General features: G+C 34.2%; 1 protein-coding gene across 2 annotated transcripts; it reads left to right on the forward strand.

Moving 5' to 3' along the window:
• The first annotated feature begins 3,378 nt into the window (after positions 1–3,378).
• On the forward strand, positions 3,379–10,533 carry LOC101210521 (anthranilate synthase beta subunit 2, chloroplastic). Of its 2 annotated transcripts, none has more exons than XM_004142244.3 (9): positions 3,379–3,524; positions 5,090–5,226; positions 5,313–5,470; positions 8,626–8,696; positions 8,822–8,859; positions 8,955–9,065; positions 9,241–9,340; positions 9,465–9,600; positions 10,103–10,533. In XM_004142244.3, the coding sequence occupies exons 2-9, from the start codon at positions 5,121–5,123 to the stop codon at positions 10,211–10,213; spliced, it is 831 nt and encodes a 276-aa protein (XP_004142292.1). In that variant the 5' UTR covers positions 3,379–3,524; positions 5,090–5,120; the 3' UTR covers positions 10,214–10,533. The 2 variants fall into 2 exon arrangements, with proteins under 2 accessions (XP_004142292.1, XP_011654495.1); XM_011656193.2 differs by lacking the exon at positions 3,379–3,524 and adding an exon at positions 3,753–4,180.
• The last annotated feature ends 231 nt before the right edge of the window (positions 10,534–10,764 follow it).

The following is a 10,764-nucleotide window of genomic DNA, read 5'->3' on the forward strand; positions in this document are numbered from 1 at the left end:
CCCATCTTGGATTTTCTCACGAATGAAGTGACAATCCACCTCAATATGTTTAGTTCGTTCATGAAATACTGGATTAGATGCAATATGAAGTGCAACTTGATTATCACACCATAATTTAGCTGGCACGGTAATACTGAAGCCTATCTCAGATAATAGTTGGTGAATCCATACTATTTCACACACAGATTGTGCCATAGCTCTATATTCTGACTCAGCACTCGAACGAGAAACAACATTTTGTTTCTTACTCTTCCATGAAACTAAGTTTCCACCTACAAAAACACAATATCCAGAAGTCGATCTCCTATCCTCACGAGACCCCGCCCAATCAGCATCAGAAAAACATCCAACTCTCGTATGTCCATGATCTTTGTATAGGATCCCACGTCCAGGAGCAGCTTTTAGATAACACAAAATCTGCTCTACTGCAGCCCAATGATCCACTGTAGGGGAAGACATGAATTGACTTACAACACTTACAGAATATGCAATGTCTGGTCGAGTCACTGTTAAGTAGTTCAACTTCCCAACTAATCTCCTATATCTCTCAGGATCTTTACATAATTCTCCTTCTTTAACAAGTTGCTGATTTGGCATCATTGGAGTGCCACTTGGTTTGGCGCCTAATTTTCCTGTTTCAGACAACAAATCAAGTACATATTTTCGTTGAGACAAATAAATACCTTTCTTGCTTCTCATCACTTCAATGCCCAAAAAATATTTCAATTGGCCCAAATCTTTTGTATAAAACTGACCCTGAAGGAAAGTTTTGAGAGACGAAATACCCAATGCATCATTTCCAGTAATAACAATATCATCAACATATACAACTAGTAGAACTATACCCTTCTCAGATCGGCGACAGAAAACTGAATGATCAGATGTACTCTTCTTCATACCAAAGCATACAAGGGCTTGACTAAACTTACCAAACCACGCACGAGGACTCTGTTTCAAACCATACAGAGATTTTCGAAGGCGACATACTTTATCACTCTCCCCCTGAGCAACAAACCCTGGTGGTTGTTCCATATAAACTTCCTCTTGAAGATCACCGTGAAGAAAAGCTTTCTTAATGTCAAGTTGATGCAGTGACCATTTATTGGTAGCAGCCATGGAAAGAAATAGGCGAATGGAAGTTAACTTGGCAACCAGAGAGAATGTATCCGAATAATCAGTGCCATAGATTTGAGCATAACCTTTGGCAACAAGGCGAGCCTTTAAACGAGTCACTGTTCCATCAGGATTCATCTTGACAGCAAACACCCATTTACAACCAATGGCCTTCTTTCCTGCAGGACGAGATACCAAATCCCAAGTACCATTATCATCTAAAGCAGTCATCTCCTCAATCATTACATTTTGCCAGCGAGGATGAGACAAAGCTTCATGAACAGAGTTAGGAATAGATGTGGACTCAAGAGACGTACTAAACGCATATGTGGAGGGAGATAACTGGTGATAGGAAATAAAGGAAGAAACGGGGTAAGTATTTACTATAAGTTATTTTAGAATTTCATAAATGCCAACATGACCCGATAATTCAATTTTAGCTCCAATCCTCAAAATAACACCCAAATAATTTACTATAATTAATTAAAATTCTCTACAAAAATTGGGGATGTTAATTTTTTAATAATTATATTCCCATATATAATTATCAATTTTTTCCATATATATATGTATATTATCCAACACATTACATCAGATAATTTTTTTTGACTTCAAATTTCAATTAATCAAACATCCATAATAATTTAATCATAAATTATTCAAGATATATGAGTAACAAACTTACTTTAAATTTGGTGGGTGTTACAAATACAACACATCACTTGTAGAAGTCTATCAATGAGATACTCTATCACTAATAGGAATCTATCAATATAGACCATTTTGCTAACAAAATTCGAACAAGAAAACTCACTTAACTATCAGTGTCTTTGCAATCATATAACATCTAATGCAAGTTAGTTTTTAACAAAACGTCAAATCAAGCTAAAAAAAATTACCTCAAGTGTTGCCTATGACCTTTTATTTACAGCATTATTAAAATTTTGAACCCAATGGCCAACATTAGGATAAGCCAACTTGAGCGGGCCATAAAGCTAGGGTGACGACCCAAGGGGAATGACCCTAATATATGAGAGGAGTTCGCCTTAGCCTCTACCTCCAAGGTCTAAGCAAGCAAGTTGGGTTGTTTCATCCAAACTCCCCTCTTTTCTTTATCCATTTTCTTTCTTCCCATGTCCATCATTTTCTTGGTTCTATCATTGCCAATCTATTCACTTGAACACATAATTCTTGATCTAAAAAGACTCATAATAAACCATATTAGTAATAGTTTATCATTGATAGATTTTTCTATATTTGTAATTCTTTAGAAATGTTGTTATTATATTTAAATTATTATTCCTACGATTACTACGAAACATAGTTACTCTAAACTAGATTAAAAAAAAAAAAAGTAATCAAACCTGTATTTTGTTTTTGTTGGGGGGTTTTCAACGAAATCCAACCATTTAGAGAAGAAGAGAAAAAAAAAGGAAAAAAAGAGAGAGTTATATTTAGTAGTTCCAATTGCAAAAAGTTGAACCCTTCTTGTTTTCTCGTTTCTTTGTCTTCGGATTGACAACCAAAACAAAGAGCCGTTTCTTCATACTCACCGCGTGCATGTCTCTGCTGTAAATTAGTTATTTCACTAAAGTAGCCCAAATTTATACTGAATTCACACTTTTGACCTCATTCCCTTTACTGGATATTACAATCAAATACCTTTCTCAACTTACAAACTTACTTAATATAAACTACACCTTCATTTCAATGTGTTATTGACTTACATTCTTTTATTGTTTTTCAAATCTAAGTTAGAAATTTGTAATTGTGAGAAACACAAACCTAATTCATAAAAGGAAAAAAAGGAAAAGAAATATAATTTGGTAACGAAATTTTTTAAAATATAGTTATTATTTTACCAAAATTTCCCTTATATGGTTTTCACTATACAACTTTTAGTTAAGTTTCCAAAATAAAAACAAGTTATTTTTTTAAAATTTCGATTTTGGTTTTTTAAAAACTTTAATGAAAAGTAAATAAAAACTATCTATAAATTTCTTTGTTTTATTATGTAAGTTTTAGAAAATTTTGAAACTAGAAAAATAATAATGTTTAAAAAACTTTTTTTTATATAAAATTTGATTAAGAATTGAAATGTTTTATTTTGAGAAATTAATTAAGAATCCAAAACTAAAAAACTAAAAGAATTAAATAAGAAACTTAATTATTAGAAATGGAAATAGGGGGGCGGTAGGTGTAATATATTCGTTGTTAACGAAAGTGAACAGAAAAGGTAAGTATTAATTTAGGAGACTTTTGAAAATGAGGATGGTTTGTTTATTCTTTACTTTTCTTTCTTTTTTAGGGAATTAGATCACAACATTAATTGAAATTGTACTGAGCTTTCTCCTTCACCCACCAATCAATCAGTGCTGCATACCTTTGAATTGGGAAGAAACTACAAGCAGGTTATCTTTTCTTTTCTTTTAGTTCACTTCAACAAAGTATGAATCTTTTTACTTTTTGTAATCAAAATTGTTTGTCTTAATCAACCCAATGAAATTTATATCATGTAATCTTCGTTTTTATGTGAAATACTAAATCAAATTTTTAATTAGGAGTTTCAATAATTCCTGTTCTAATTTATGTCTAAATTATGAAAAGAGTAAATTAGGTTTAAGTGAATTTAAAGTGACGTCATTAAAATTTTTGAAAACTTGATTTTTAAAAAAGGAAGAAAAATAAGGGAAAAATAAACGATTTCTTCACCGCCGGCGAAGAATCCATCTTTCGTTCTACACCTTGTATCAGCCGCCGAACACCCCAGCCCTGCCAGCGTTTTCACCGCCGGCGACCACAACGGCTGTAAAATAGGCGGCGGCAGGCGGTAACCACGCAAACCTCCAGCCAGCGATAAGCGGCGCGCAAGAACACGCAAGTCGGAATCCTTGCGCGAGGGCGTGCAACTTACCCATTAACGAGAGGGCGCGGCAATAACGCAATTCGGTCGTGGCGTCGAATTTTCCGGTGGATCTTGTCCAGAAATAGCCAGCGTCTTTCTCGACGGTGACCTACACAGCAGATTCGACGACGTTCATCGACTTTTACTGTTTGTTATATTTTTGTATGTGTTGTGTGACTTGCTTGATAAACATGATTGAATTAAATGCCCTTATAAATTGATTATATGGTTAAAGCATGTCCATGGACGTTTCTTTTGTGATGATTAAGCATGTGACCTTGGTAATGGTGTTTATGTTGAGAGCATGTCCATTTGGTTATTGGGATAAATGCATGGTCTAGACAGCATGATATAGGATTATGAATTCTCGAGAGACTGTGAGTCTGATTAGTGCAGAAAGGGGTCGAGGTGAATATTGGTGTGCCTCGAGTAGGGAGTAGTGGAGCATCCAATGTGACGAGTCTATGGAAGCAAGTATTTAGATTCTTGAGGAAGAGTGGATACGTTGCCAAGTCATTGATGTTGGTTCTTGTTCCATCACCCTCTGGCTGAAAACCAGTTGCTTAATTGAGAGTTTATGACCATGATTTTGATGAAGGAATTTTAGTGATTCCTCCCTGATTTTGATGTTTTCTTGGAGTCTAACGTGGATGGTTTTGGCTAAGTTATGAATTTGATTGGCATGAAGAGGATGAATGAAGATATAATTTGGAGTTTGTTTGGGGATGGTTCATGTATAATGTGTATTGTTGAAGACTTCAAGGAAGATTTTTGAAGGGTTTTGTCGCCGTTTCTGATAATTTTGAAACTTTTAACTGTTGGAAGTTGACTCTTGAAGTTGGAAGATGAGTTCTTAGGAGAGATTTAATCCCAATGAGAAGAAGGAAAGGAAATGATCCATTTTTGTTTTGACTTCCATTATTTTTGGATAAAATTTTTGAGTGGGAATTTTAGAACTTTGTTTCAAACCTGAATGTAATGGTCACTAGCGTTTTACGGATTCTGAACTTACACCAAATCTTAAAGATAACCACATTGAATAAATTTTCTTAATGTTGTCGGACACTGCAGTTCTGTTAGAAACCATCATTTTCTTGTGGACATGGTTGCCATTGTACCATCTTCTGCATCTTTTTGCCTCCCCAAAAGTTTGGTGTTCTCTAAAACATCTAAAGGCAACTGTAGAACTGGCATAGCTGTGCCCTCAGGTATTATTTCTTTTTCATTGTTCTCCCGTGTGGTTGTCTCTAATTATATTGAATATGTTTTTATTGGTTTACTTCTTTTCTTGCAGATATTCGCTTGGCTGCCCGGAATCCAAAAAGATTTGTCTTGAATGCTTCAGTTTCAGTCAATGAGTCAAATTCAAGGACCTCAAGTTTGAACAAGAAGACCCAGAATCCGATAATTGTCATTGACAACTATGATAGCTTCACCTACAATCTTTGTCAGGTTAGAGCTTTACTTAACTTATTTTTGAGAGTACTATATATGGCTAATACTTGTTCTTATTTTTTGCTTTTGCAAGTTGTGTGTGTGTGCTCATTAGTCAATAACTGATCGTCTATGAATACATTGAACCTGTGTTCCTCTCTAAACCAAGTTCCTATATCCTTCCTAACTACAAATATGTTGCGATAAAACATCAATCCCTTGACTTGTTTATTCTATGTTTTTTTTCTTTTTGGGCATACTTTTTTTTGTCCCTTTTAATAACTAGAATACAATTCAAATCTCTATTATCAAAATGGAGAAATCTTTTGTAATCCCTTTGCACGAGATTTATCTTTTATACTATTTCATTTAATCCGTAAACTGTGAAGTGTTTCTTATCTCGATAAATAAATTAGAAGAGCCGACGACAATGATTATGTTGAATAAAACATCAATCAGTTAACTTGAAATAATTTTTTTGTGTTCTAAAAGGGTTCAGTATGGCAGAGTAGTTTCCTATATTACAATAATCTTATCAGATCTTTTCTGGAAGAATATTACATTATATGTGGGATGAAAGAGTCAAACCTTTGACCTCTTAAAAGAAGTAGTGATGCTTTAACCATGGGGTGTGGAGGTTTCAATCCTGCAGGCTGCAACCTCTTGAATGAAGTAATTTAGTAATGTCAAAGTTAAACTACTGAGTTAAGTTCATGGTCAAACTATGGCCTCTTATTAAATATTGTAACGTGGAAGATTAATTCTTTTTTGTTATTTTAGGAATTGATGAAAATTCTGTACCATATTTTGAATGCTCAAGTAGGGAAAGTGTGTGCATAAAAATTGAAGTATCAAATTAATTGTTGAAGGGTTAATGTTTTCCTTTCTGCTGTTTTTAATTTTTTTTTTAAGAACCCGTCTTTATCAATATTAATTCATATGATAATGTGATAAGAATAAAATTGGGTTGCTAAGTCTTTATCCATTGGGTACTTCTTAAATCTTCATTGCAAAGCTATTTGCATCGAGATTATATAGTTAATTTATCAGAGAAAATGAGACTATGTACTACTTCCGTTTGTTTTGTTAGCATTGATCCATTGTTTTGTAAAGTATGCCTGGTTGCATTATTGGGTAATATTCTTATCTTGAAATGCTTTGGAACAACCTAAACAATGGACTACTAATTAAAAATTGAAAGGTAGAATCAGTGGTGAAAAAGGTATTCTTCATTCACTAAATAACTCCTCTTCCTCTTTTTCTTGTTGTTGTGCCGTTTATCTTAGTCATAGTCTGGAGAAAGCATTGGACCATTGCCTAGTTGAAGGTTTTTTCGAATGACAACAGTAATCTTCAAATATCCCATCTAAAATCGTAGAAATCTCCTTTTTCTTTACCTTTAAAGCTGGTTTGTTAAGGAAAAAAATTCATCTATACTGAAGTCTTTGAAGCTTCTTCTTGCATCAAAATAAATCTCTCCAAATCTTTACTATTATGTTAATTTATGTGACTCCAATATAATGACAGCAGATATTTGGAATTGTAACATTGTCACACTACTTAAAGTCTTTCTTGGAGTGCTTTTTTAAGGGGTAAGTCATAGGTGTTCTTCTTTTGGTTTTGGTTTCAAAAAGATTTTTGAGTGCCACTACATCAATGGAGTTGGATTAAAGTCTTCTTAATAGTTCTCTCTAACCTTTTAACCTACTATTTCTTGATTTCCTCTGCCCAAAAATAGTGGATGGAACCTTTAAAAGTTTCTTGTGGTCTTGGTAGCAGAAATTTGGAATTGTAACATTGACAATTGTCCCTATGGCCTACCTTGCAATGCTTTTTGGGTGCAACCCATAGCTCTCTCCTCTTATAGATTGGTCCTGAAAGGGTTGTATGGAGGATCACGATCAACAGAGAGAAGTGCACAACTACATTAGTTTGTTAATGGAAACAACTTCCATGGAGAAAAACGAGAGAATACAAGGGCATACAGAAAAAGAAAGAATGCGCACAACTAAATCTTTGGGGTTTGTTTCTCTTATTCAATCAGTTTTTCCTTACCTCCCAACTTTATTTTTTTTTCTTGTTTTTCTCTGAGTCACAAGGGTGAAAGCATGGGGAATTGTTTGGGGGGGATGAAATGCCATCAAGCCATTCTTTTTTTCCCCGAGATCTTTGTTGTTTTGGCATTTGATGAGGAGAAAATGAGGAGAGTCGGGATAATTTGAAGCGTTGCAACTCTGTAACTTGCTCATGTACAACTGTGAGTCCTACCATGCAAATAGGATATCTGCCCTTGATGGTCATGTTTATAACGCTATTTCAGACTGCCAAGTTCCGAAAAGGCTATTTTTATAGTCTTGTTTTTGGAATCTTTAATATGGTGGACCTTATTCAAGGACAATAAAAATCACCTACAAACACCTCCTTCCATCTTCCTTCTTTGTGGTAAAGCTTCATACGGTTGAAACCATATTTTCTACTTTGCCAAGTTAGCCAGCCTCTTTGGGCTAGCTTTTCCATTTGTATAACTTGAATTGTTGTCATCATTGTTTTATGCCTTAATCCACCGAACAACTTCTACTCTAGGTCAGCCATTCAAGAGCAACACAATGATGCTTTTGAGAGAAAGGAGAGAATAAAGAACGAGTGGGAAACTCCTCTAGAGAGGACAAGGGCTAGAAACAGAAGGAAAATGGAGGGGCAAGAATATCAGGAGAGAGGGAGTAATAAAAAGAACAACTAAATTGCCATAAAAGTAAAAAGTATAAAATAAAGTTTTCAATATCACATAAAACTTAGCTATATTATATAATTAATAAAAAAATATTAGCTTTTTGTTTATGTAGTTTGAAAGCTAACTTTATTGACCATTTAGATCTCCTCAAAATTTATGATGTAAAATATCTAGGAACCAAAACTGTAATTTTTTTATTTTTCCAAAACTGTAATTTTTTTATTTTTTACTTTTATTAGTTATTGTTATTGCTTAATGGAAGGATCTTTCTAGAATCCCTTTGGCCTTTTTTGGTTGATTTATTTGTCATCCACTATTACAGGTCCTTCAATAATGAAAATCTATGGTTTCTTATTAAAAAACGACACATCAAAATGAGTAATTCCTTAGGGGACAAAAAACTATAGTTTAATATATTGTATACTTTGACCCTAATTTGCAGTATGTGGGGGAGCTGGGATGTCATTTTGAGGTCTATCGAAATGATGATTTGACTGTGGATGAGTTACGAAGGTATCACCCTCCTATGATGCATGCTTTTTACATCATTCACTTTGGGAGACTTTTTCAAAGACATCAAATGCACTGATTAGCGTTGTCTGATTTATAATGCTTTGAACTTTATGTTATTCTCATAGGAAAAACCCACGAGGAATCCTAATATCCCCAGGGCCAGGTTAGGATTTTATCTAGTGATCTGTCGATGCACATCGAGAATTGCAACAATATGGACTGAGACTGTCATTACTTCTATGATGCCCTCTTCTGCAGGTGCACCTCAGGATTCCGGGATCTCGTTGCAAACTGTTTTGGAACTTGGACCTACTATTCCGCTTTTTGGTGTCTGTATGGGTTTGCAGTGCATTGGAGAGGCTTTTGGAGGTTAAATCCTAATTTGTAAACTTTGTGGTTACCATGTTTACTTTTAAAATAATTTTAGTTCCCCCTATTTTTTGCATGATCCAACCACTCCGGTTTTAAGTGTGCAAAATAAGAGGTGACATTATTTTCTGTTTCATTCTATGGCCCTATAATTATGGACCTTGTGATATCCCAGGGAAAATTGTGCGTTCCCCTTATGGGGTTGTCCATGGAAAAAGCTCTCCTGTTTACTACGATGAGAAGGGTGAAGAAGGGCTTTTATCTGGGTTATCGAAGTATGTTCCTAACGTTGGTTTTTGTATTTTTTTTTCTTTCACGTTTATTGGTTTTGAACATATTGCGTTTTGTTATTGAAGTATGTCAACCTACTGAATGGTGTTTTGTTTTCAAATGTATCAGTCCTTTCACTGCTGGTCGATACCATAGCCTGGTTATTGATAAGGAAACTTTTCCCTCTGATGAACTGGAAGTAACAGCATGGACCGAAGACGGATTGATAATGGCCGCTCGCCACAGTAAATACCGACATTTACAGGTAAGATTTGTTTCCCTCTTTCCATCAACAACTAAAGGTGCTTATTTATTGAAGCTTCAAGCTACTTTTTAATCGGGAAAAGTTTTGTTTAGCTCCAAAAGAGAAGTAAAAAGAATGCAATAATAAGAAAAGCATTAAATATGGAACAAAGTTAAACGGCACAAGGTTTCTTAATATTTTATTTTGAATTCTTTTTTTCTCCAGCTATGCCTTTTCCTTCAATTGGAATATGTTTTCAACCACTTCTCATTTCTTAATCTTTAAAATGTTAAATTGAGCATCGAAAACTTCTTTAATAGCAACTAACAAGCGCCCAATACGTGTCTAATAAGTGCTAGAATGGACACGCTAATCGAACTAAAGTGTTTGTTCTTACCGACAAATATGATGTCAAAATACTATCAAATAGAATCTTTATTTTGGGTGTTGAGTGGTAACAAGAAATGAACTTGTATTTGGCGATTTGGTGGATCTCTAAAATTTGGTTTGAATAATGTTGCAGGGAGTTCAGTTTCACCCCGAAAGTATTATAACAAACGAGGGAATGTTGATCGTTCGCAACTTCGTAAAATTGATAGAGAAGAAAGAGAGGGAGGTTGAGCTTCATTCATAAGGCTCAATCTCTCACCCTGAGACTGCCTTCATCTGTTTAACCCTTTTCAAATTACACCTTAGCAAGTACATTTCACTTCCCCAAGCAATCACTATTCTATAATTGTCTTTCAACATGTTATTTTATTTTCACCTCAACCTACAAATGGCTGATATGAGCTTAAGCTCATTTGACCATGTTGTTTACTCAACTTTCCTACATAAAGTCATAGGTTTGATTTTTCAGCTTTTTTTTATTGTAAAACTCTCAAGAAAATAAACCTCCTCTCTTTTATATTGAAAGATTGAAAGTTGCATTATGGTATCTGTTTGGATTGCAAATTTTGTTTTAATGGTTATCAATACACGATATTTAAATGTTTGTTCTAATTAATCGTGATAGGATATGTTAGATAATTAATGTAAATATTTAGCATATACTTTTCATTTACTAATTTTTGTACTTAGAAATAACTATTAAGAGACTAATTAATGTATACATGTCCAAACACAAGCATAATATATTAATCATAAATGTATTATAGATTAAGTTTACTGAGTTTAAATAATATG

The sequence above is a fragment of the Cucumis sativus genome, chromosome 5 (assembly GCF_000004075.3).
Source record: "Cucumis sativus cultivar 9930 chromosome 5, Cucumber_9930_V3, whole genome shotgun sequence".
Lineage (NCBI taxonomy): Eukaryota > Viridiplantae > Streptophyta > Magnoliopsida > Cucurbitales > Cucurbitaceae > Cucumis > Cucumis sativus.

Excerpts from the sequence above, each read along its gene's own strand:
- LOC101210521 (XM_004142244.3), top strand. The coding sequence starts at position 5,121 with ATGGTTGCCATTGTACCATCTTCTGCATCTTTTTGCCTCCCCAAAAGT. Across the intron at positions 8,697-8,821 it reads ACTGTGGATGAGTTACGAAG|GAAAAACCCACGAGGAATCC; the intron begins GTATCACCCTCC and ends TTATTCTCATAG. Across the intron at positions 8,860-8,954 it reads CCTAATATCCCCAGGGCCAG|GTGCACCTCAGGATTCCGGG; the intron begins GTTAGGATTTTA and ends CCTCTTCTGCAG.